Source organism: Diabrotica undecimpunctata, chromosome 10, assembly GCF_040954645.1.
Source record: "Diabrotica undecimpunctata isolate CICGRU chromosome 10, icDiaUnde3, whole genome shotgun sequence".
NCBI classification, from domain to species: Eukaryota; Metazoa; Arthropoda; class Insecta; order Coleoptera; family Chrysomelidae; genus Diabrotica; species Diabrotica undecimpunctata.
This window is the reverse complement of record NC_092812.1, coordinates 67,966,773-67,994,060: the sequence shown is the minus strand read 5'-3', so window position 1 is coordinate 67,994,060 and position 27,288 is coordinate 67,966,773. Positions and strand designations below refer to the sequence as shown.

At 33.2% G+C, this 27,288-nt stretch overlaps 2 protein-coding genes across 2 annotated transcripts in view; one reads left to right on the top strand and one right to left on the bottom strand.

Moving 5' to 3' along the window:
- Nucleotides 1–1,224: 1,224 nt before the first annotated feature.
- Nucleotides 1,225–6,417, bottom strand: LOC140451756 (uncharacterized). Its single transcript, XM_072545604.1, has one exon. The coding sequence runs from the start codon at nucleotides 6,415–6,417 to the stop codon at nucleotides 1,225–1,227; it is 5,193 nt and encodes a 1,730-aa protein (XP_072401705.1).
- Nucleotides 6,418–12,606: 6,189 nt separating this feature from the next.
- Nucleotides 12,607–27,288, top strand: part of stol (voltage-dependent calcium channel subunit stolid) — a 164,817-nt gene continuing 150,135 nt past the window's right edge. The window contains exon 1 of the mRNA XM_072546474.1: nucleotides 12,607–13,071. Within this exon, the coding sequence (XP_072402575.1) occupies nucleotides 12,941–13,071 (131 nt within the window). The 5' untranslated portion in view covers nucleotides 12,607–12,940. The remainder of the gene's footprint in view (nucleotides 13,072–27,288) is intronic.

Here is a 27,288-nt window from a genome sequence, read left to right as displayed (position 1 = left end):
ATGAGTTGATTATCTACAAGTTGTTATTACCATATTTTCATCATCGTCTTTGCTAGCGTGTTCTATCGACTATGGTGCAGTCTCACTTACAAAGTTCTTCTTCATTTCTGCTCACGATTGTCTAATATTTGCTGCTCTATGCCATGTTGTACCTGCTTTTTTCTTTAGGTCATAGTCCCATCTTAAGTTTGGACGTCGTCTTGGTCTCTTGACGCCTGTTCGATAACACAGAGTAATTCTAGTGGACCATATATTTTCAGTTCTTCTCAATAAATCTCCAGCCCACTGCCATTTTAAAGATTTGATTCTGTGGATTACATCAATGACCTAGTTTTTTGTCTGATTCATTCTATTCTTTTGTGATTTTTACGTTTTATGCCTAACATACATCACTACATTGACCTTTGAGTGACTTTGAGTTTCCCTATTATCTCTTTCTTTAGTGTCCAAATTTCGCAACCGTATGTCATGATTGGTAGTTTACACTGATCGAATGCTCTTTTCATCAGGTGGAGTGAGATTTGGGACTTAAATATTACAGCATTTTTACCAAAAGATCCCCAAGACAGTTTCATTCTTCTGTTGATTTCTGGAAGTAAGAAGCCAGATTTATGTATTAATTGTCCCAGCTATACATACTCGTCTACTGTCTCAAATATAGTGTTTATTATTACATCTTGAACATCTGTTAGCTCATTGTACATGGTTCATGAGCTCATTTTTAGGTCAACTTCATTGCTAGCTGCATTTAGATCACTTATAAGTTCTTATAGTTTTGCAGGAATATTAGCGATCACAACGATGTCGTCTGGAAATCTTAGATGACAGTAATTCTCCGTCTACGGATAGGCCTTTGTTCTACCAGTTTTTGCTGAATATATTTTCTAGGGTTGTGTTAATTCTGACTTCAATATAGATGGACTGTAGTAATAAAAAACTGGTGATTGCACTATATTTGAGATTTTATTAACACTACTGAATGTACTAATAAACTAATATAATTAAAACTAAATATGTATGTCTTATTTTAATGTAACCAAAAATTGTAATGTTCTAAAGTCATCTGTCTTTTTTCTTGCGCATGCGGTTGTTTTTACACTTCTTTCAATGCGCCACTGCCGTCAGTGGAGTTCAGCCACACACAGGACCGGCTTAGTTTTTAAGTGAATGAATCACAATCTTAACATACTCCCCCCTTTTGAACAGCATGTTCAAAAATTCTTATCAAAACACATCGTCATTAGGAGAAGGGAGTGGACAAATTTTCGAAACACCCCGTTTAAAAGTATTTTGCGAAGTTTTTATAGTCACTACCCGCACTACACCATCATCGCCTGGATGGACATCAACAATTCTTCCCAAAATCCATTTAATAGAAGGCAGGTTATCATGCTTTACGACGACCAGGTCACCAATATTGACATCCATTTTCCCAGTTTTCCATTTGTGTCGTTTCTGCAGTTCAGAGAGATAAAAACAGGACCATCTTTTCCAAAAGCTTTGATTCATTTGCTGCAATAATTGAAATCTGGACAGCCGGTTAATTGTAATACTTTCATATAGTGGGTCAGGAGGTGATGTATGAGCATGTCCAATCAATAGGTGAGAAGGGGTAATTGGGTTTAAATCGTTGGGATCTGAGGACATAGGATACAAAGGTCTAGAGTTTAATGTTGCCTCAATTTGCGTTAATAGTGTTGAATACTCCTCAAATGTTAAAATAGATTCTCCTATTACTCTGTGGAGATGATGTTTAATGTTTTTGATATTTGACTCCCAAAGACCTCCAAAATGTGGAGTATTTGGTGGAATAAAATGCCACGAAATTTTTTGCTGTGAACAGATTGTAACAAACTCAGATTGAGAATTTTCTAAAAACTTATATAACTTTTGCAGCTCTTTATAAGCTCCAACAAAATTAGATCCATTATCGGAATATAAATGATTAGGAGTACCACGTCGAGCGGCAAACCTTCTAAATGTAGCAAGAAATGCTTCACTCGTTAACTCAGTGACCAGCTCAATGTGAACACCCTTAGTGGCAAAACATATAAATAAACAAATATATGCCTTATAAGTTTTATAAGGTCGGCCCTTTCTATCACGCAACAGTACTGGACCAGCGTAATCAATTCCAGTATTTGCAAAAGGTTTTGAAATTTGAACCCTATGTTTAGGGAGGTCAGCCATGATTGAGGCGGTTTGTCTAGGTTTATTTTTAAAACATTGTATGCAATTTCGTACCACCTTCTTGGCAAGACACATGCCAGCAGTCGCCCAGAACTTCTCACGTACTGAAAACAATAAAAGTTGTGGACCTGCATGTTGTAATCGTAAATGTTCGGCGTGAAATATTAATTTAGTGAATAAATGTTTACCATCTAGGAGATATGGATGCTTTTCATCAAATGACAAAGAGGAATTTTTAAGTCTACCCCCTACTCTCAGAAAACTGTTTGAATCTAAGAATGGACTTAGAGAAAGTAACCTATGTTTATGAGGCAAATTTTTTTGTTGACTAATAATAGAAATTTCATTTTTAAAACTTTCCTTTTGTGCTAATTTAGTTAAACATAACATACTGTTTTCCATCTCTAGAACGCTAAGAGGACCTTTTGTCCTTGTACGTTCCTTTAGGTTTGTAATGAAGCGTAAGCAATATGCAAAAACTCGTTTTAATCTATTAAGAGAGGAGAACCGGTGAAACAATAATAATTGTTCGGTAACAACAAGCGTGTGACAAATTTTACGGATTTCTGGAAACTCCTTGTTATCTCCAGCTTGAAATAATCGTGGCCAGAATGGTTTTTCATATAAAAATGAGGGTCCATTCCACCATACCTTGCAATTGGATAGTTCATCTGGATACATGCCACGAGATGCTACATCAGCAGGATTTTCTTTAGTATTGACATAGCTCCAATTCGATATATTGCTCAGCGTTTGAATTTCTGAGACTCTATTGCTTACAAAAACTTGTAGTTTATTGGCCTCTGTATTCAACCACCACAATACTATCTGAGAATCGCACCAATAAAAAACATTACATTGACATGTAAGTGCGTTTGACACTTGATTGACTAAGCGAGCTAGTGCTAAAGCACCACATAACTCTAATCTAGGAACCGTTAATACTTTTATAGGTGACACTCTGGTTTTGGAACATAGCAATCTGACATACACTGTTCCATTTTCATCAACCGTTCGAACATATAAAACTGCACTATAAGCATCTTTGCTAGCATCACTGAAGGCATGCAGCTCCATGTGAACTATTTTATCACACATAATATACCTGGGAATATTTATTTTATTAAGAACAGACAATTTTGATTTAAATGTTACCCATTTATTGAGCAGGTCTCGTGGTAGTTCATCATCCCAATCTAAATCAAGCAACCATAATTGTTGAATTAATATCTTAACTAGAATAATACATGGACTTATTAAACCTAAAGGGTCATATATCTTAGCAATATTACTAAGTAAACTTCTTTTAGTAATAGGTTGTTTATTACTGGATGTTGAAACATTGTATGTTAATACATCAGTATTACTAATCCATTGAATTCCTAAAGTTTTAAGCCTATCACTCTCTCCTAGTTCCAATATACTAAACTCATCAGATGTATCTTGTAAACCCTTTAAAATATCTTGGCTATTAGAAGCCCATTTTCTTAATTTAAAGGAAGCTGATTTTAATATCATCGAAATTTGATTACAAATTTCTATTCCATGTTCTTCACTGGTGAAGCCAGTTATTAAATCATCTACATACATGTCACGGTCAATCAATTCACTAGCAATTGGGTAATCATGTTTATAGTCAGAAGCTAATTGTTTTATGCATTTTATGGCCAAATAGGGAGCACTAGTCGTACCATAAGTAACTGTTTGCAACTCAAATGGTGCGAGGTCCTCATTAGGATTTTGTCGCCAAAGAATGTTTTGTAAATATCTTTCTTCAGGGTGTATCAAAATTTGACGGTACATTTTTTCCACATCAGCAATTACAACAAACTTGTGCTGTCTAAACCTCAACATAATTTTAAATATATCATTCTGAATGGCTGGCCCAGTATATTGGATATCATTTAATGATATCCCAGAATCGGTTTTAGCCGAACCATCAAATACAATCCTAACGTCAGTAGTAAGACTGTCTTCACGGAAAACAGCAAAATGGGGTAAAAAACATCGAAATTGACTGGATTCCTTTTGTGTTAATTGCCTCATATGTTGCAAGTTTAAATACTCATCCATAAATTTAGAGTATTTGCTTTTTAAAACATCATTCTTTTCCAATTTTTTCTCTTGAAACAGCAGTCTTTTAACAGCTAAGTTTTTTGATTCCCCTAATTGAGTGGCTTCTAATTTTAGTGGAAAACGAACAATAAATTTTCCAGAAGGATCTCGAGAAACTGTTTTATTGAAATAGTCCTCACAAAACAAATCTTCCTGTGACATCTGTTTCTGTTCATGATGAATCTCCTCGACAAACCAGAACTTTTGAAGATCGTCATTTATTAAAAAATTGCAATTAACCTCTTTTTTCATAGGAATATTTATCGGACCTGATACTACATAGCCAAAGACAGTATTAACTAGATGAGGTAGATTTCGACCGAGGTTTATTCTTTCATTTAGTACAATCTCCCAAAACAAATCCGCTCCAATTAATAGATCAACATTTCTAGGACAATTAAACATAGGATTAGCAAGTGCAATGCCTTCAGGAATGTGCCAATTAGAAATATCGAAGTTACAAGATGGTAAATTACTTGAGATTCTTTCAACAATGATACAGTTTAGGACAGTTTGAAAGTTATGAATATTAGATTTTATTAGTACCTCACATTTGTACCGTAAATTAGAATTAATACCAGCGATACCAGATACTGATACATCAATGCGATTGGTTTTCAAATTTAATTTTTTACACAAATTGTCAGATATAAATGAACACTGACTACCCACATCCAAGATGGCTTGGACTTTATGAAATTTACCTGTCTTATCTTGAACATCAACAATTGCAGTAGGTAAAATAACATAATTGTCATTAAATACAGTATTACCACAAATAATGGATGACCCATTGAACTGATCACTTTTTTTAGATTCTGAGTTAACAAAATCCTCAGAATTGTTTTGATTATCAGCAGAATTGTTATTAAAGGAGTTAGATTTCTTATGATGTAATAATGAATTGTGCTTACCCTTACAAAACTTACAGTTTCCTTTCTGGCAGTGTGTATTAAAATGGCCATGACATAAACAATTAGTACACAGTTTCAATTGTTTTATTTTGTGCCATCTTTCAGCTACTGACAATTTCAAAAATTGGTCACAAGTATAAATAGAATGTTTTTGTTTGCAATAATTACATTTTAGTTCCCAAGTATTTTCTGAACTGCTAGCTAAAAATGAATGATGACGTGTTTTACTTTTATGACCACTTAGTCGCGTGTCTTTATTTTCTCTAGTGCTATTTGTTTCTATTGTTTCCAAAAAATCTGCTCTATTTTTCAAAAACTCAAAAAAACTAGCTAAACTCGGCAACATCTTATCTGTACGTGATTGCTCCCATTCCCGATTTGTATTTTTATCTAGCTTTAAAGAAATCATATGAACAATCATAGCATCCCAATGCTCAGTAGGAAGTTGCAATGTTTTTAACGCTCTAATATGCTTGTTTACATAATCAATAAGCCCTCTTAACCCTACTGCTGATTCTTTGGGTAAGGACTCAATTTCAAATAAATGTTTTAAATGATTATTAACTAACAATCTTTTATTGTCAAATCGGTCACACAATAACTGCCAGGCATCCTGGTAATTATGTGCTGCAAATTCTAAACTTTGGATAATTTTCAAGGCTTCTTCACCTAAGCATGACCTTAAATAGTGATATTTTTGAATTTCTGAAAGCGTAAGATTGTTATGAAAAAGTGCTTCAAATGTATCTTTGAATTCTAGCCATTTACTAAATTCACAATTAAAAGAAGGGCATTTAATGGGTGGTAATTTAATTGCATTTTCGTTAAAAGATTGACTATTATTATTTACTGACCCTAGGGTTTGGGGAATTGAATTACTTTCAATCTTTTTAACAACCTCTTGTGTCCTAGCTACACAATCTATTAGAGTGTTTAAAAATATGTCTGCCTCTTCACGTTGTGCCTCAAGTTCATCGTCTGGACAAATGTCCTCAATCACGGCTTGAATCTCTTCAAATTCCGTTTCTAATGATTCTACTTTACTTAATCTGATTTTTAATTCTATTATCTCTTTATTATCAAATTCTTGATTTGTTAGAAATCGATTATATAATGGTTCAAAATAGTTTTGAAATTTAGTTAGCTTATGTTTAATACTTCCACGCTTCCGTATCTTTGCATTTAAATTAGCGGCCATCCTGTATTCTTTTATGCAGAATAATTATTTAGTATATAATAGTAATAGATCCAACTTTATTAGAGCTCAATGAATAAATCGATAACTTTTATAATTATAACCAATATATTTATTACAGCAAATAAGAAGTAGCTGAATGTTAATATTGAAATTGTAATTGTTTATAATCACTTTTTATTGTTGTTTTGCCTTAGGAATTTGAGATGACTATAATTGCGTTTAACTGTGTTTAATGGTTTAATTCTCGATATCATACATGAACATAATAGTGAGATACCCTTATAATAGCTATGTGTATTTAATATAGAAATATTAAACTCAAAAAATAATAAAATGGAAATAAAACATACACATTTAAATGGAAAAAAACATTGAAAATAGCTTTACAAGTAGAATTGATATTGTATTATATATTTGATTTTGTATTGATAATTGATATTGTATTATATGTATAGACAATTGTTAAATGACTGCAAATTGAAACAGCATTAATTAACTCTACAACGACAGGAATTTAGGTAAAATGGATTTGACCTACTTGTATTACCGGCGCCATTCCATAAACCACGTGCAAAATCTCAAGCTGCAATCCAATTTTATCCGGCTCGAAGGACCAAATGTTAATTCTGACTTCAATATAGATGGACTGTAGTAATAAAAAACTGGTGATTGCACTATATTTGAGATTTTATTAACACTACTGAATGTACTAATAAACTAATATAATTAAAACTAAATATGTATGTCTTATTTTAATGTAACCAAAAATTGTAATGTTCTAAAGTCATCTGTCTTTTTTCTTGCGCATGCGGTTGTTTTTACACTTCTTTCAATGCGCCACTGCCGTCAGTGGAGTTCAGCCACACACAGGACCGGCTTAGTTTTTAAGTGAATGAATCACAATCTTAACAGGTTGCGTGAAGAGCATTGTGAATATTGCATCTTCTTGTACGTATGTACATTCTTACACTAGTGTCAAATGGAGAAATTTCACTCTAATATGGAAACAACTGCCACTTATTAAGTTCACAAATATTACGTAAGAAATAGATTCCACCTTAAAGCTCTAGCAATGAACACAACTGCAGGATAACGAAGCATTTTGGTACAAGGAATAAAATACTAAAACCTGATCCCAAACATAGTGAAGGCAACGAACACCAATGCCTTTAAACGAAAATAGAAAAGTCAGTCTAATTTATGAGAACCATTTTATAACCCCCTCACACTGACATTTTTTACATTTGTTATTTTTTTCGTTTTCTTTTTATATAATAAGTTTGAGTTTTCTTTCTGTTAAATAAATATCAATAATGATAATATCTGTAGATCATGTAGAAATTGTTTGCACAGTTGAACATCATCTTACTTAACATTTGTGTCAAAGTAATTATATTATTGTTTGTATTAAATATTTTTTTCTAATTTGACCCACATAGCCTTCGCTCAGGGTAAATAATTGCATATTTAGCATTTTTATAAGTGAGATTTATACTTTCATGAAATAAATAAAATAAATAAATAAATAAACAAGAATTAAAAGAAATCCTACAAAGACTAGAAGCAAGAAAGAAAGGGATATACATAAACGACGAAGAGACCAAATATATGGAATGGGCAAACCGAGAATACATACAAGGACAATACCTGACAATAATCACAGAAGGAAAAATATATGAATTCGAAGAAGTAGAAAGATTCCAGTACCTAGGAACGACATTCACCAGGAGACCAAATATGAGGACAGAAATCTAAGCAAAAATTATGGCTGGTAATAGTTGTATCTTTGCTTTAAATAAGATATTAAGAAGTAAAAACATATCTCAAAAGGTCACGATAAGAATAAGTAAGACAGTGATAAGACCTATAGCATTATATGGCAGTGAAACATAGACGATGAACAAGTCCTGCTCTAAGTGTAGGAAAGAAAAGTCCTCAGGAAAATATTTGGAGAAAAGCTATGAAATGCAATGTGGATAAAAAGACCAGATATAGAACTAGAGAAGATGTATCTTCTTCTTCACGTGCCATACAGAGTTATCCGACGTTGGCGATCACCATTGCAAAGGATTCTCGATCGTCTACCACATGGAATAATTGTTCTGTATTTGATATCTGAGTCCATACAGGAATATTTTTTGTTCCTCTCACTATATATACCAGATAAGGCATTTTCCGGTGTTTAGCAATTCTCTATCTTTGTTGACCCTCCTTAGTACTTCCTCATTACTCTTCTTGCTGTCCTAGGTATCTGCAGCATTCGTCTATGAATCCACATTTCCAGTGCTTCAATTCTGTTCATACTTGATACTTTTAGTGCCCACACTGCTTCTCCATACAAAATTACAGACCAAATATATCACTTAACCATTATTTGTCTTAGTTCTAAACTAAGATAATTATTTTAAAGAAAAGTCTTCAGTTTTATAAAAGTAGTTTTAGTAATTGCTATTCTTTGTTTTATTTTTATGTCTGGATCTAGTTGATCCATTATGACAGTTCCTAAATATGTAATTTTGTGAATTTTTTCAACTTGGACTCCATTGAATTGAAGCGGTGCATCTGAATGTGGGTTCCGACTAAAGATTAAAAATTTGGTTTTGTGTGAGTTTATTTTAAGTTCCTTTCCTACTTCGTGAATACGATAAAGCAGAATTTGGAGACCTTCAATATTTTTTGACAGAATGTCTGTATCGTGCGCGTATCTAATTACATTAAGTAGTTCCCCGTTGATTTTGATTTCATATGGCTATCTCTCAAGTATCTTTTTAAATAGTTGGTTCAAGTAAACATTGAACAATGTTGGAGAGAAAATGCAACCTCCTGTATGGAGACTTCGTCGGTGTAATTGTCTTCAATTTTTACGATAGCAGTTTGATTCAGGTAAACATTTTTATTTGCACGAATATCTTTGTTATCTATTCCTATATTTTTTAGGATCTGCAATAATTTTACATGCTGTACTTAATCGAATGCCTTTTCAAAGTCAACGAAGCATGTAAATACATATTTTCTTTGATCAAGGAAAATTTGTAATAGGATATTTATCGCAAGAAATGCCTCCCTAGTTCCCATAGTATTTCTAAAACTAAATTAGGTATCTTCGAGATCTTCTTCGCATATGAGTCTAATTCTGTTGTGAAGTATTCTTAAGAAAATCTTAAGAGTGTGGCTCATTGGGCTAATTAATCGATGATATTTTGAGCCATTTTCTAGCATTGTGTTTTTTAGATATTGTAACAAAGATGAACTTGAGCCAGTCTGCGGGAATCACTCCAGTGTTGTATATTGCATTAAAAAGAATATATGTATAGAGAACCAAATATCATTCTTCTTCTTCTTGATGTGCCTATCCGTTATGAATGTTGGTGATCATCATGGCAATCTTTATCTTATCTGCAGCAGCGCGGAAAAGCTTAACAGATGTTGTATTGAACCAGATTCTGAGGTTCTTTAACCAAGATGTTTTTCTTCTTCCTGGACCTCGTTTTCCAAATATTTTTCCTTGATGGCTTGAAGGAGAGTATATCTGGATTCATTTCGCATAATATGTCCGAAGAACTTTAACTTTCGAGATTTGATGGTGGTCAGTACTTCTCGATTCTTATTCATTCTTCTGAGGACCTCCTCATTTGTGACTCGGTCAGTCCACGGGATCTTAAGCATTCTCCGATATAGCCACATCTCAAATGCTTCCAGTTTTCTGCACATATCTTTGTTCAAGGTCCACGATTCAACACCATAAAAAAGGACAGAGAAGACGTAGCATCGCAGCATTCTTACTTTTGTATCAAAAGATAGGTTGTGACTCTTGAAGAAGGCCCCCACCCGATTGAAGGTGGATCTAGCTTTCCCGATGCGTGCTCTAATCTCCTGGTTGTTGGTCCATTCTTCATTTATTATGGTGCCGAGGTAGTTGTAGTGCGTCACTCTTTCTACAGGGGATTGGTTGACGTAGAGTTGACCTTTTGTTATTCTTTTCTTGCTAATTATCATAAGCTTTGTCTTCTTAACGTTTATATTGAGTCCATATTGTTGACTGTAATACGTGATTTTGTTCGTAAGAACTTGTAGGTCTTCTAAGTTGTCCGCAAATACTATGGTGTCATAAAATATCATAGTGATCATAAAATCACAAAGACTGAGATCGTTGGGAAATATCTAAAGTATGCCAATTACGAGAGGTGGCGTTCAAGTACTACGTAACATAATTTTTAAATATTTTTGATCCCCCCCTAACCCCCCATAAAACGTACCGTAACGTTCTCTCTGGAAAAAGTAATACTTACGTATTAGTTTTCCAGAGCCAGATTCAACAGTACACAGGAGAGAGGGTCTCCCTGGCGCAGCCCATTATTTGTTTTAAGAGGTTCAGACAATTCCCTCTGAATTCGTACTCTACACTCAACTTTTTCAACAGTTAGTTTAATTAAATTTACCAAATGATTTGGTATTCTTAGCTCTTTCATTGCTTTGAACATTCTCTTCTATTCACAGAGTCGTAGGCTGCTTTGTAGTCTATAAATATGTGATGAGTATAAATGCCATATTCCAGTGTTTTTTCCAAAATTTGTTTCAGGGTTGCAATCTGACGAATTGTCGAGTTACCACCTCTAAAACCAGCCTGGTATTTTCCTACTATCCGTTCTACATCTGGTACCATACGGTGACATAGTACTGTGGAAAATATTTTATATTACTGCATTTAGAAGTGTAATTCCTCTGTGGTTAGAGCATTCAAAGATATCTCCTTTTTTGTATATGATGCAACGTATTCCAATATTCCAATCATTATGGAGAGAATTATATGTCCATATTTCTTTTATAAGCTGCTGTAATGCCATTATAGTATCATGCCTACCTTCTTTATATAGTTCAGCTGGGAGATTATCTATTCGGGGTGATTTGTTCCTGGCTAGTTTGTTATCTGCATCTTTAACTTCAAGAATCGTTGGTGTTTTCTCTTCCCTCTCGTCTGCTCCCCTTACCACATCTCTTTTGCTTCTAACCTTACATTTTGTAAAGTTTTCCCTACTTTATTCTCAAATACATTTTTGGCTTCATCCCTTATGGTTTCTCTCATGCATTCTTGTATTTTAACTTTTTTTAATAATAAATTCATTAACTAATATATTTATTTGTGCTTCAGAGTGGCAACAGCAGTATTCGTCTGCGCATTTAATCAGCTTTCTGTATTCCACCGAAACATCTTAGTTGTCAATTTTCATGTTTTTTTTTAACTTTTGATGGCATTACAATGTGAATTAAATTTAACAACACTGACTACATCAATTTGTTGCTGCGTATTACTGATAACGAAAGCAAAATAAAAAAGGATGTACAGTCGATGGATTTCCCGTCAAACATAAACAAAATAACAATACAATCGAGGCATTCCCCGTAAAACATAAACGAAAAGGATTGCTAACTTGAGAGATTTTAATTCCATAGTTTTTTTCTTTAAGTAAAAAAACAATGTTACGTAACGCTTTGTTTGAACCCCCTCCCACCCCTGTAACGCACCGTAACATTTAACAATACTCCCACCCCTCTAATTGCTTTACGTAATACTTAAACGATTCCAGACTACCCAAAAAATACTATCGGGAGAAATAGGAGAAAAGAAGAAGAAAGGGAGACCGAAAACCAGAAGGATGTTAAAAAGACATAGAACTTAAATCATAAACTTGAAAAATAAAGCTGCACAGAGGAACAAATGGAAAAGAATAGTAAACCAAGCCAAAAAACCTGATTTAGTTATTGGAATTTCTGCTGTGAAGACTAAACGTTAATAACCACAATAAAACTGATGATGGAATCCGTCTATTACCTAAGAAAAATAGTTAAGCGCCCTCTATTGAACAAGTTTGAAAATGACACTTGTCAGAAATATCTAGTAAGAAAAAAAATCCTGCTGAACTATTTCTGTCTTTCTATATAAATATTGTAAAAGTATTTCTCTCGATTAAAAGATAAAGATAAAGCAGTTACTACTGACTGTCGTCTGTTTTTTTTTGAGTTATTAAGCAAATAATCCCGAATTTTTATTAATGAGATAAATAATGGGGGAATGTTTGATTAAAATTGAATAGATTGATTAAAAAAATAAGTAAATAAATTTAATAGTAAATAATAAAAAGGGTTATGAATTAAAATAACCCTCTGTAGATGATTCTATTTTTCAATATCGATTGAAAGGGTGGCGGCGTTTGCGCGTTGCGCAGAAATTGCATACGAATCCAAAGTAGAATCGGCGGATTGGAGACTCGGGGTGTGTACTACAGCCAAAAATTGTAACTCGACCGGGTCTACTAAATTCAAAAGCATTGCCACTTACTATAACTGAAGTCAACAGTGATTCGGTAACTAAACTAACATGTGAAATCAGTGAATAAAATTTCAGCATCGACCAACTTATCAGACACAGTGACCATTATCCAAAGAAATGAGTATCAGAAAATGCAGAATAATTGGTTAGTCAACAGATTGACCTAGTAGTAGTGTAGATAGAAGTGGAGTGAACATGTTTCGTGAAACCAAAAATGTATTGCCGAACTCGTATCCATACAAGAAAACTCTGCTTCTGCTGCTTTTATTTCTCACACAAATAATGCGAGTTTTTCCCGAACAAGATGAGGACATACCACATAACGAGTAAGTAAACACTTCTTCGTCAAAAACAAACGCAACATATAGCAAATCATATAAGTTTTATTATAATTGAATATTTGTCTTAGATTTTACGCACATCTACAACCATTTTACTACGAACGATTTTCCTACACACGGACGTTGATTAAAAACTTCCTTTAAGTCATAAAAAAATTTCAAATTGAAACAAACAATGCTAGTGAAGTTGTAAAATAATAATAAAACATTTTTCATACATTTTCCTTACTAAATTAGTCTTAAGACGCTAATATCTGATATATTCATCCTTATATGGCACTTTATCGACCACTTTAGTGTCAAAACTTAGTTTAGTTACCTACCCTACAGAGTATATTCTTATTTTTCTAGTTTCCTGTTACCTAAGGGCCTCAGAAGAAATTTTACTTTATTTTAATTGTCAAAAAGAGTGAGGGAAAACAAAACAGCAATAAACATTTAAAAAAATATATTCTTAAGAAAACTAATATTATAAAATATTTTGGTGAAAAACATTTTAATGGGCAAATTTGATTTGTACGTGATTTATGTTTATTTCTTTTCAATACTTCTAATTTTTTGTCATTTTTAAAATGAATTAAAATCCATCTCCTCATTTATGACAACTGTATCAAAATTTTTTTTAACAGGTTTTTACTTATTTCTGCAAACTCTACCAGTCTGTTTAAAACTTTTATTTTGCATCTCTATATTGCGAATCGCTGCACGTGTTTGCAGTTAATTGTAAATAGAAAAATATCGAACTAATGCACTCGTATTTATTCTATAACAAATGGATTTAGGATTTATGTTGTCCACCAAAATAGGTTAATCATAACATACACTAATCGAATCTATGTTATTTGCTACTTATTCAATTAAGAGATTAAAATAGCTAAAGATTCACAAACTAGAGAAGGTAGTACCGAAACTATATGACATTCTGATCTGAAAAAAGGACAGAAAAAAGGCTTAAACTTTATTTAGTGTTGATAAAGAGTTATAAACCCAAATTATGTTTGCTAAACGCTTAGAAAGTTTATGCAGGTTTTAATATGTTTCCATAAATATTTACAGTACATTTCAAATTGTTGTATCTGCCTTCCTTACCTTGTAAAAGGTCCGAATACAATAGAGATGGGTTTCTACATTTATTAATTAATATAGCATTAGAATGTAATGATAATGCCCCGAAAACTACTGCAGTCTTTCCTATTTCTATTTTCATAAATGGAATTTATGTAAGAGTTTTTTCAATTCCTTGGTACCGTTTCTCTTTCTTGACACTACACAAAGCGGTTTATATGTTTTTATAATTACATGTTTAATTAACTTGATAGTTATGGTATCTACTCCGCTAATCCTTGTTTCTTCCAGATTTAATTGTGTGTCTAAACACTCTCCACGTCTTTCTTCAAATAGCATGCCATAGTAGCCTTTCCTTTTCTATAAAGTTTATTTTTGTTGTCATTTGTGGTTTTTCTACGAGCGCTTATAGTTTGCCAAGTTTTTCTAGACCTACATCCCCTACCACTGAGCTTATTTCAGCACACTGGGTTTCACATGATTTGCTTTTTGCTATCTTAATTTCTTTTTTCACTATATGTTCAATATCTATTTTAGTTCTTTCAGTCTTCATCATCCTTCAGATCTAAAATTTTCTTTTTTCTACTACAGTTGGATTAAATTATCTCACCAACATGAATTTTTGCATTCTTTAACACCAATGACTTTTAGTGTTGCTTCCTGAATTCTGTGTTTTATATTTTAGTAAATTTCTTCTTCTTTTACTTCCTCGGCTTTTCCTTTATCAGCGGCTGCTGTTCCTTACTATTTGTCGCCACTCATTTCTGTTCATAGAGTCTTTTTGACCTAAACCTTTGTCCCTTAAGTCTTCTGCCACACAATCCTTCCATCCTTCTCGGTTTTCCTCTACCTCTCCTTCCATAAACTTTTAACACCTCTATCCTTCATCCCACTTAATTTTAATTTCTACATCTGACATGACCAAACCATTGTAGTCTTTGTTCTTAAATCTTTTTTGAGACTGTAGTCACCCCGGCTCTTTCCCTGATCAAATCGTTCCTGATCCTGCCCTTTCTAGTCTTATCAAACATCCACCGTAACATTTTCATTCCAGCTGCCTCCATCTTCTTTTCCTAAATCTTCTTTACAGGCCACACTTTATCGCCGTACACCAACGCAAGTCTCACCACACTCTTGTATATCTTTCCTTTCAGCCCTTCGCCGATTTTTCGATCACAAAGTACCCCGCTTATTCGCTTCCAGTTAAACCAACCAGCCTGTATCCTGTGGGAAATTTACCGATCTAGTTACCCATTTTCAGTAGGAGCCAAGTATTTAAATTCTCCTACTCTTCCTAGTTTTTCTCCAAGCAATTCTATGTCCCCAATCATTCCTCTACCTCCTAACCACACCTATTCCGTTTTCGACCTGCTAATCCTAAGTCTTCTCTCTTCAATAGCGTTTCTCCAACCTTTCAAGATATCTTTGCTCTTCTCTACTAACACAATATCATCAGCAAAAAGCATTGACCAAGGGCCCCACCACAAAACTTATTATTATTAATTATCTTAAGATAAATTTCTTGGAACTGAAGAGAAAAAACAAATTTAATAGACCTTCTCAAAATTTCCCTTCAATTTAGGCACTTGGCAACCTGAAAAATAATAATTTCCATATGAGTTTTCCAACCTCGAAAGTGCGTATTTTGGTTTTTTTTTTTGAGATTTTAAATTATTTATACCTTGAAAACTATCAATTTTAGACAAAAATTACTTTTTTTGTTTAAAATGACCCAAGAAATTTAAAAAAATGTTTCTCGGTGTAAAAATCGGTTATTTTTGGAATTTGTTTAAAATAATTGTTCAAACAATTTCTAACTAAAATTTTTTTTATAGGGGGCATTTTTGAACAGGAATCCGTAAAGAAACTAAATGAGAAACATTTTTCCTACGGGAGCAGTCTGACAACCTGGACTATAATACTTTTAAAGCCATTTAGAACCATTTTTTTTTGGTACAGCATTTTGTTTTTGTGGATAATTGATGTCAATATTGACAAAATATATCAATGCTGTACAGAAATTTTTGATCGTAATATCCCACTTACAAGAGGGAAATGAATTTTCCTTTCATAAGCACATGTACCGTAAAACATGTACATGTCTAAAAATGTTGCAACTAAATTTAAATCAGTCAGTTTCATATTGGCTCAAATGACCTAATTTGTACTACTTAAAAATAGAGGGGTGCTCCTTAGATTTCTCACGTCTGTACCAGCCGATATGTACGGCACTGCAAAAACAGTAATCTTAATAACAATCCGGAACTATGTGTATGAATGCCGGACTGTATCAAATTACCCAAAAAGGGGGTCAAAATTGTCCGAAAATCAAAGATTGTCGCTGCTATTGGTACCAATATTTTTTACGGCATTCGGTCGCAGGTCATTATTTTTGTATTACCTACCTAAGTTATAAATGCCATACAAAAATGTTTGACCAAAACCCCTCCCCCCAGGGCCGCCGCTACCATGTGTGCCAAGTGTGCATCGCACACGGGCGGCCAACAATAGGGGCGGCCAAAAGCAGTCCACTGATGATAATATTCTTTTAAAACGAAAATAAATTCAAATAATTAAATAGTAATGATTCAGATAATTCTGTGAACTCTAATATTCTAAACAATAATAATTATTCATTACGTGATAATACTCAAATGCGTTTCATTTATCATGTATACTTCTTTTTTTCATCCTAATCTAAAAAAAATGTCAGAAAATATTATTTATTGTATGAACTGCCGCCCTTTTGCAGGTACAGTCATAAAGCAGTTTCGGGAATACTTTTTAATTCAAAGCGGCTGGCGGCTGTAGGACTTTAGTTATTTGGGATTTCACATGTAGATACTTTACAAGAATTTAGTCAAGTAGTTGTAAAGTTTCTGTTATAATATTGTTCCTATGGTTATGTTTATAGATGGGTTATTATGTCTTATGTTCAGTCTTAGTTAGGAATTCGATGAATTTAGACACGCTTTTGATAAACGATTTTGTTTGTAAAATATAGTAGTGTACCCGTTTCTTTTGCACAGTAGGTACTATATTTCGAAGTAACGTCGAGATCAGAGCAATTTTATTCGTATACGCGTTACGGCTACATATTTTTTGGAGAAACATTATTTGGACAACTTAGTTGAAGTGTTTTTGGATTTATTTTGTAAAATTTGCCCGGCTTCGTTCTTAAGTGATAATTTCAAAATGTCCGAAAGAAAAAAAAACGACTTTCAGGCTTTTAATATAGAAAAATAAAAGAGGCAAAAACTGAGGAGAAAAAAAAACTTAGCGGTGCACTGGAATCATTTTTGATGAAAAACATCCATGAAAATATAGAAGACTCATTAATTACTATTTAACTGGGAATAAGCCACAATTAAAGGTTAAAATACGTTTATTGACGTTTCAATTTCCACTTCGGAAATCGTTCTCAAAATACAAACATTAGTAAATTAAACAAATTTTGTTTTTGTTACTTAGTGAAAAATTCTTCTATTAATTTAATTTTATCTGACTCATCTATATTGACAATTCAGACATACATTATACATTTTAAAGTAGACGACTTTAAAATGATATTGCCAATATTGTTGAGTTGCGTTCCTGGGACGACTTTACTTATAAGATAGTTCATTCGATTACATGAAATCAACTTTAACTTGAGAATATCCGTCAAAAAAGATCATAACATGTAATTCGTCTTTAAAAAGACAAATACATGCCATGATGACAGTAAAATTCTCCTGTTAGTGATTCCATAGTAAATTATGAGGGAAAAACCAGGAAAAAAACCTCATAATACTATCCCGACATGGTAAGTATTTGATCTTGCATTTATTTTACCTTCAATAAATACCAAATTCCGATTGTATATGTTTGTTATTTAAAAAATATAAATGATGTATTCTCTATATGTTACTGACTTACCAATACTGGTATTTTCTTTTTAATAACTTCCTCTTTCAATATGGGTAACCAGATCCTACTACATTCTGCCGAGGAATTCGCGACACAATTGGTCTCATTTAGCATAATTAGAGCCGCTTCTTTAATTTTTTTTTTTTTTTTTTTTTTTTTTTGTTTTTTTGAGATTGATTGAGATGAGATTGATTTGAGAAGATAAGATCAACACAATGATGTCATCATGGCATGTATTTGTCTTTTTAAAGACGAATAACATGTTATGATCTTTTTTGACGGATATTCTCAAGTTAAAGTTGATTTCATGTAATCGAATGAACTATCTTATAAGTAAAGTCGTCCCAGGAACGCAACTCAACAATATTGGCAATATCATTTTAAAGTCGTCTACTTTAAAATGTATAATGTATGTCTGAATTGTCAATATAGATGAGTCAGATAAAATTAAATTAATAGAAGAATTTTTCACTAAGTAACAAAAACAAAATTTGTTTAATTTACTAATGTTTGTATTTTGAGAACGATTTCCGAAGTGGAAATTGAAACGTCAATAAACGTATTTTAACCTTTAATTGTGGCTTATTCCCAGTTAAATAGTAATTAATTTAAAATGCCACAAGAAAATAGCTTCAGAACAATATATAGACGACTCGGATATAAATTTAGGACCTTCAACTTCAAGCGAAGTCCAAACCATAGAAAAAAGTACCAAACAATTGAATATTCCTATGAATAGAGACGGAGGATTTGATGACAATAATAGCGATAGTGCGAGTGCTGATGCTAAAACGCCTGAACCTGAAACCACCAACCAAGACAGAACAATTAATGTTCCAGTTAATTTGGATTACAGTGTAGGAAGCTCCAGCATATACTTGGTTTCAGATGATCCCGGAAAATGGTCTGCAAATATGAATCCAAGTAAAGTTTCATATTGTCAAAAAGTTTTCCGAGACGAAAGCCCGAAAAATGCATTTTTAGTTTTTTTATGTGTTTATGTTTCTATTCACGGTTTATTTTAATTAAATGGACGTTTAAATTAGGATATTAGGATGTGATATTAGGATATACATTAGGATAATATATGGACGTTGAATCATGGAGATTAGTCTAACCGTTTAAGTAAGTATTTATCTATTTACAAATTATTATTGTTATATTATGCATCTTCTGCACATTTCTTTAAATAATAGTATGTATGTCTAAAGTGTTGGAAGGGGGGCGGTAAATATTAAGTTGCACACGGGCGGATAATACCTTAGCGGCGGCCCTGACCCCCCCCCCACTCCCCGCGACTCCCTTGAGTGGTAAGTTTATGTTACCTGTGTAGCCACCTGTACCGATAAAAATTGACGGCATAGTTTCTAAAGTTGTTATTATATATTGTAGTATTGATTTATATGTTATTCATGCTGGGTCAAATGACCCCTTCAAAATGTCCCATGGGCTTGTAGTCTAATAGTGTCGACCAAAACCTAATTTATATCAGCATATAAATAAATATTTGGAAAAACACTATATATCTACAGTTGTACACAATTTATGTTGCTTAATTCGCAACGATATCTGTTTGTTGCCAAGGCATATATTATTTTCCTTCCATTTTAACCAATTTTTTTGGATTTTATGGTATATAATATAAAAGTTTATATAGAACGATGAGAAATCTTTTTTCAGGTCGCACAAAAATATCGACTTGTTTATTACAACTTGTTTACGTTTAACAAAGGTTATTTTAAAACTTATGTGTATGTTTTGTATTTTTGCTTGGAAATGTTTTATTAAGTGAAATCTATATTTGTTCTGTTGGTCAAGAAATATTTATAGCCAGAGCCTTGAACTGATATTAAATATTGTGTATCTTATTTTACGTTTTTAATTACATAGCCAATAAACGCATATATTGTTCAATAACCACACAAGTAGAGTAGATTGAAGAAGTAGTCCCAAGTATGTGTAGAAAAATTTAAATTTAAAAAACAAATCCAATCCACCACTCTGTTCAATATTTACTATTCTGGTACTGCTTTTATAATATTTTTGTAGTAAATTTGCTCCGTTTTTATCTAAGCTCGATTATAATTCAACAGTATTTTTTAAGGTAATTAAAATCAAGGACTTGTCGCTTGTTATAAAAAATGTAATCCATCGACATACACTTGTAGACCAGGGAACTAAAGATGTTCCCATGACACTCTTTGATACAGGTATCTTACAACTGATTTTGATAAATTTGGTATTGACAATATGTAATAAACAAAACATGCAAAAGATTAAACGTAATTTTTTACTAACAAAAAATATATACACAATGTAAAGGCGCGTACAGACCTACAAACGCATGCCGTGAGCAGCCACGAATACACATACGTGTGCAAATGTGGACGGCGCTTTCGTAACCTCTCGCCGCATGCGTTGCTTCTCGCGAATGACTTGAGCACACATGCTGCGAGCCAGAGTGGTGTCGGTTTTTTCGCACACATCAAAGAAACATACGTGTGCGTTCGCGCTCAATTTAGACGGATAGCGTGGGGATTCGTTGCATTTGCAAGACAAGTTCGGATTTATTGAGTCTTATTCATTTTATTGACTTATGTGTAAAATGGAGTGGTCAAATGAACAATGTTTGCAATTAATAGATTTATATGAAGAAAATTATGGGATCCACAAAATAAGTTTTATTATTCAAAAACACAAAAAGAAGATGCAAGGGAGTTGATTTTAAGAAATCTTGATATAGATTCAGCAGTTGTAAAGAAGAAAATGAGCAGAAATTGTCCAGTATTAGATTCTAACGCCTAATCTACTAGTAAATCGGAATTCATTTGTAGGGTTCTTCTTTTAAATAAATGCGTCGTCCACCATCGCCTATTTTTCCTTTGTTTTTTCTTTTTTATTGAACTAATAACTACAAACGCCACACTAACCATAAGCAGCTCCTCAGACATTTTTTCACGAATGGATGGAGCGCCTTGAGCACGCATACATATGCGGTGATTTCTAATTTCAACGAATGCTCTGAGCGCGAATGGTTTGAGTACGCACGCATATGCGTGGCTTCTCCCGCATGCGTGTGCTAGTCTGTACGAGCCTTTAGACTTCTATTTGATTTTAAATACTAAAGGTGAAGACCGATAAATTATATGGAAAAGTGACATTTTACCAAAAAATCATACAAAATCATTTAAAATGAGGGTTTGTAAACTTATTTTTGTTAATTTGTTGCTACATTATTGCAAAATAATAAAAGCTTTAAAATGCGATTTTTTGAAAATGAATACTAACTTTTCTAAAAATGCACAAAAAACTTTGAATTCGCATCGGAATAAGGACAATATCACAAATATACAACTTCAAAAATTTCAAAAACACTCACTTAATAATTATTGCAAAATTAAAATTTTTTATCCCAAAAAGCTATTATCTGCAATGTTATTATGCATAAACTATTTATTTTACAATAAAACACTGAAAACTTTGCATAAACTATTTATTTTACAATAAAACACTGAAAACTTTGTTTTCAAAAACTTCCACAAAATTTATTATTTATTATCACTACAGCTGTTTCGGCTGATTTCCTTTCTCAAGTGATCTATTTCAAGCAAGCAATTTGATTAAACCCAGCCTATGAGACATTCACCCCTAAGAATTACGTTCGGGTGTAACAATTCATTGGAGCGAGGTGTGTTAACTCGTGTAAATATAGGAGTCACCCCACCGCGCTCCAATGCTCTAGACCATCCCTTTCCCCCCTATAGCACTCTGATCCGCGATAGGGGCACAACTATCAGCCAAATGCTCTTCATGTGGAGGTCCTGGGTAATAGAACCCCAACATGGTTTACTAACCGATTGCAGAAACTCAGGACAGCGCATTGTCGCTATGATCCTGTAGTGATCTATTTTTGGCATGCGTTTACACTTTATAGTCTTTAATGAAATAGGTTGAGGATGGGAGAACTGTTTGTGTCAAGTTGGTTATTCAAAATTATATTTGTGCTTTTTAATTTGTTAATTTCCATAGATTCTAACAAAGATAGCTTAAGGCCTTTATTTTAAATGTGAAGAATTTTAAATTCGTCATTAAAAGAATGATTATGATCTAGAAGGTGAAATTTCTACCAGTTTGACCGATGTAAGTTTTTGGGCAATCGCCACATTTAAGTTTGTATACACCACTGTGTAAGTGCTTTTTATTTTGGCTCTTGTTGTTTTTAATATATTTGCCTAAATTGTTATTTATTCTGAAAGCTGGTGTTATTCCTTTCTTTTGTTATGTGTTTGGCTATTTTTGTTGATATTTTGCCTGTATATGTAATCCAGCAGAAGGTACTGGGTTTTTTCTTCTGGGTGGTGGAAATACTAATTTCAGGGCTTTCTTGTGTAGTTTTTGATTTAAAATTTTATTAATTGTTTGTTCGTTGTATCCATTACGAAGTTATATTTTGACATCGGAATTTCTGTTAATCTATGTAACATACTATGATAGGCTGCCAATTTATGTTGTGTGTTAGATGAAAAATTTGTTGAGTTAGATGTCTTTGATTATTTCTTTTCTGTTTGTTATGATATAATCTATTTCATTTTTCATACTGCCATCTGGGCTCATCTATGTCCATTTACGCTGGGGCTTTTTATCGAAAAAAGAGTTCATCATGAATACATTTTCCTTGCGTAGGAAGTTCAGCAATCTTTGCCCTCGTACATTTCTTTCGCCATAGCCATACTAACCCACTGCTACTTCTTCATGATCTTGTCTAAACCCCATTTTTGCATTAAAGTCGCCCATAATTATTATGTAATATGCTGGTGTTGCATGTAACACTGTTTCTAGGTCCTCATAAAATTTTTCGATTTCTTCATCCGAGTGTGTAGTCGTTGGAGCATATGTCTGGATTCTTTTTCTTCTTTAGGTACCGTCTCCTCTAAGGAGGTTGGTAATCATCACAGCTATTTTCACTTTTGAGATTGCAGCTCTGAACAAGTCGATGGAACTGCAATTATACCACTTTCTCAGATTGTTGAGCCAGGAGATGCGTCTTCTTCCAATACTTCGTTTTCCCTGTATTTTTCCCTGCATTATTCATTGTAGCAACACATTTTCCCTACTCATAACGTGGCCGAGATATTGTAACATATGTTTGGATTACCTTAAGGTTATATCTCGCATTTAGTTTGAAGACGAGATATACAATTCTGGGGCTTATACTGATATTTCAACTATATTTTGTATGTGCTTTCTATGTATAATAAATCCTACTCCACCATTTGAAGCGTCTTTTTCACCTCTAAAATAAAATATGTGACCTGATTTAAGAGTAATTTGGGCTTCTCCTCTTCGTCTTATTTCACTGAGGCTGATGAAGTCCGATTTATGTTTTTCAACTCTTCCTCCAGTTCCATCATCTTCTGGTCTGATATAAGAGTTCTAACATTGTATGAAGTAATATGCATTTGTCGCTCTTTGTAGTAACCTGATTTTTTCCGGGGATTCTTAGCACCCTCTGCTTCAAACCTGTTCCAACCGCTACCTTGGTTGAGGGTGTTGAAGCCACCGGAGACTGAGGGCCGTTCAGCAGTTTCATCTTTCATGGAAAATAACGTTTGGGGAAAATAAATTTTGGCTGAAAGCACCAAATTAAAGAAAAACGCTTAGTTTATCAAATTAAATCATTTAACTATTAAAAAGTTTATGTTAAATATTGTACAATAGGTTTGCAAGAGTACTATAATTATAAGCTCATAAACATTTAAAATAACTTAGACGCAATAACATATGGAAAGTTATTTTTTTTATTCGCCATGTTGGCATTTTTATACGAATTAAAAAACATGTCTTACGACCCTTAAAATCCAAGTTAGCCCTTGTTTTTAAATATTCACCTGGGCTTTGTTTATACTCAATAAGCAATTTAAAAAGAACCATTTGAAAGTTTAGAAGTTCAAGTTTAAAAAAAAAAAAAATTAAAAAGATTCCTTTAAAAGCGAACGATTTTACTATTATAAAAACTGAATTTGTAAATTCAAATTTGTAAAAGTCGCAATATCTCTGGTTCTTTCGATGAAAATTGATTTTTTATTTTTAATTTTGGTACCTTATGGAATAAATCATAAAAATTCATTTAGTTGATTTGTGATTTGTTTATGGAACCGGATATTTTGTTAAACCATTGAAAATAAATATTGATTTTGCAAACTTTTACTTTTCTCTTATCATAATTAGTAGAAAAGGTTATAACAATAAACAACTTAAATATTTGAGTATTATAATTATAGATAATATCTTTTCAGAATACATTTTACAAAAATGTATTCTGGCTTTCTCAGAGCGAACTCATGGTAAGTTTTAACGAAATAAAACCTTTTCCACCCATCATTATCCAGCCTCAAGAGTCCACTGCTGAACATAGGCCTCTTCCTCATGTTTCCAACCCCGTCTATCTTGCGCCGCTCTCATCCAGTTTTTATTGAGTCTTCTTAAATCGTCAGTCCATCTTGTAGGTGGTCGACCGACGCTTCTCTTGTCTTCCCTTGGCCTCCGTTCCAATAACCTCTTTGTCCATCGCCCATCTGTCATTCTGGCTATGTGTCCTGCCCATCTCCATTTTAGTCTGGCTATCTTTCCGATGATGTCAGTCACTCCGGTTCTTCTCCTGATGTCTTCGTTGGTTATTCTGTCTCGCAGAGTTATACCTAACATGGACCGCTCCATTCTTCTATGCGTGACTCTCAGTTTGGTAGCTGCTGTTTTTGTTAAGGTAAGTGTTTCTGCTCCGTACCTCAAGACTGGGAAGACGCACTGATCAAATACCTTTCTCTTTAGGCATGTGGGCAGCTCACTTTTAAAAGTTTCTCTCAGTTTTCCAAATGCTGCCCACCCAAGGCCGATTCTTCTCTTCAGTTCATGAGTCTGGTTATCCCTGCCAATCATAATTTCATGTCCCAGGTATTTATATCTATCTACGAGTTCTATTTCTTTCCCCCCAATACTGATGTTCTGGTTGGGTACCAAATTGGTCATGATTTTTGTTTTCGAGATATTTATATTTAAACCTACACTTTCTGTAGCCACAACGAGTTCCTGTACCATCTCTCTTGCCATACCTAGATCTTCAGCTATTATAAGTATATCATCGGCGAATCGTAAGTTGTTTAGATATTCTCCATCTATTTTTATTCCCTTTCTCATCCAATCCAAATTCTTAAAAGCATGTTCTAGCACCGTATTAAAAAGTTTAGGTGACATTGGGTCTCCTTGTCTAACCCCCCGTTCTATTTTTATGCGACTACTGTTAGTATGTAGTCTGACAGTGGTTGTTTCCTGCAGGTATATTTTGTATAATAATTTAGTATATCTATAATCTAGCCTGCATTCTTTAAATGCCTGTAATATTTTGCTTAGTCAAAGGCTTTGTGAAAATCGATAAATATTAGAACTAGAGGTTTATTGTATTCCACTGCTTTCTATATTAGGGTTTTTATACTTTGTAAATGGTCATTTGTTCCGTAACTTTTTCGGAATCCTGCCTGTTCCCTTGGTTGATAAGTCTTTAATTTTCTTTCCATTCTCTTAACTAGTATTCGCGTAAACAACTTATATATATGGCTGAGGAGGCTAATCGGTCTGTAATTCTCTAAATTTGCTTTGTCTCCTGCTTTGTGTAACAGAATCATAGTAGCGTTGTTCCAGTCTGTTGGAATATTGGCGCTGTGAAGGCAGATATTGAAAAGTTGTTTAATTTTTTCAAGTAATATATCCCCTCCAATTTTTAGTGTTTCTGATACTATTCCGTCTTCACCCGGGGTTCGATTATTTTTCATTTTCTTCAGGGCTTCTTTGATTTCTGATTTTGTTATATAAAAGTAAATATTTAAATTATTTATTGGCCAAGAGATGAAGAGGCAGAAATTTGCATATCAGCGAATGGTGATACGCTGTAACAAAATCAAACGTTACCTGTCTATTTTACTTTACATTTTACTCTAGTATGGAGTATTAGAAAGTCGTTTTCACAAAAGGAATTCTGCCTAGACCAATTTGTATGACGTGGATACAACTTGCCAGAGCATTTTCTGTGCATCGGTCGTCTGTTTGTTTTGCAACGTTTAGAAAACACAGGTCTGGGCCATATCCTAAATTCGATTTCCGATTTATATTCTCGTTAGTAAATGTCGCTAGTCGTTAGTAGATATTTACTTTTATGGATGGAAAAGGTTCTATTTCGTTAAAGTTTACCATGAGCTCGCTCGTCTCTAAAAAATGACGTTTATCCTTTTGCATATTGTGTTTATTACGTATTGTTGTTATCAAAAGCAATTGTTAGATACCTGTGTCAAAGAGTGTCACGAAAAAGTCATTTCTATGTACTAATTTCTCTGGTCTATTAACAAAACTTATATGGGACATTCGGAACTGAAAAAAAAAAAATTGTAAACAGTACTTGTCTGGGCTCTTGACATTTTTGATCCTGAACTGGATCTCTTGGTTTCTCATGTGGTTTTATCTACAGTAAATAATCAAAATTTTATCAATAATAAACAAAAAACCGATAAAGAACATCTCTTCAAAAAGCAAGCAAATTTTATTCCGTAGCAACATGCCAGCAGAAGTTTTATATTAAAATCAAGCTATAATATTCAGTGCTATAAAATATTGCCCGTTTACAAGATTACTTGATTCCGTTTGTCACATTAATGAATCAAAGAAATATTTTATTCTTTTTGATATATTTTTTATTGCCTGTATCATCATCATTATTCAGCCTTCTGCGTCCAAAATTAAACACAGGCTTCCCCTAATTTCTTCCTCGCTTCTTCACTTCTTCTTCGCTTCTTCTTTCTTTTTAACTTCGCTTTAGATTCGATGATGGACCTTAAATTGCAGAGCCTTCAAATTTTTGTGTGAATTTATTTAATTATAAGACGCAAATAGACACTAAGCAGTTAAGATTTTCTTTATATGTCTTGCATATACACCTACATAAAAAAAACTTCAGATTATTGTTACGTACCAGCCAGGGGCGTATCAAATAAATTCTTATACATTTTTATATATTTAATTATTCGATACTTAAGGGAAAAAGATCATTCCACGGTATAATTTTTTTTGCTATATTTGTTTTATTGACACATTTCTTCTTCTGCTGGAATGTTGCTTCTATTTTTCATTTTCCATTAGATTTTTTATACAAATATATTTTTCCTATTAACTCTCAATTTTTAT

What these genes read in the sequence shown, in the direction of transcription:
- LOC140451756 (XM_072545604.1), bottom strand. Translation starts at nt 6,417, where the DNA reads ATGGCCGCTAATTTAAATGCAAAGATACGGAAGCGTGGAAGTATTAAA.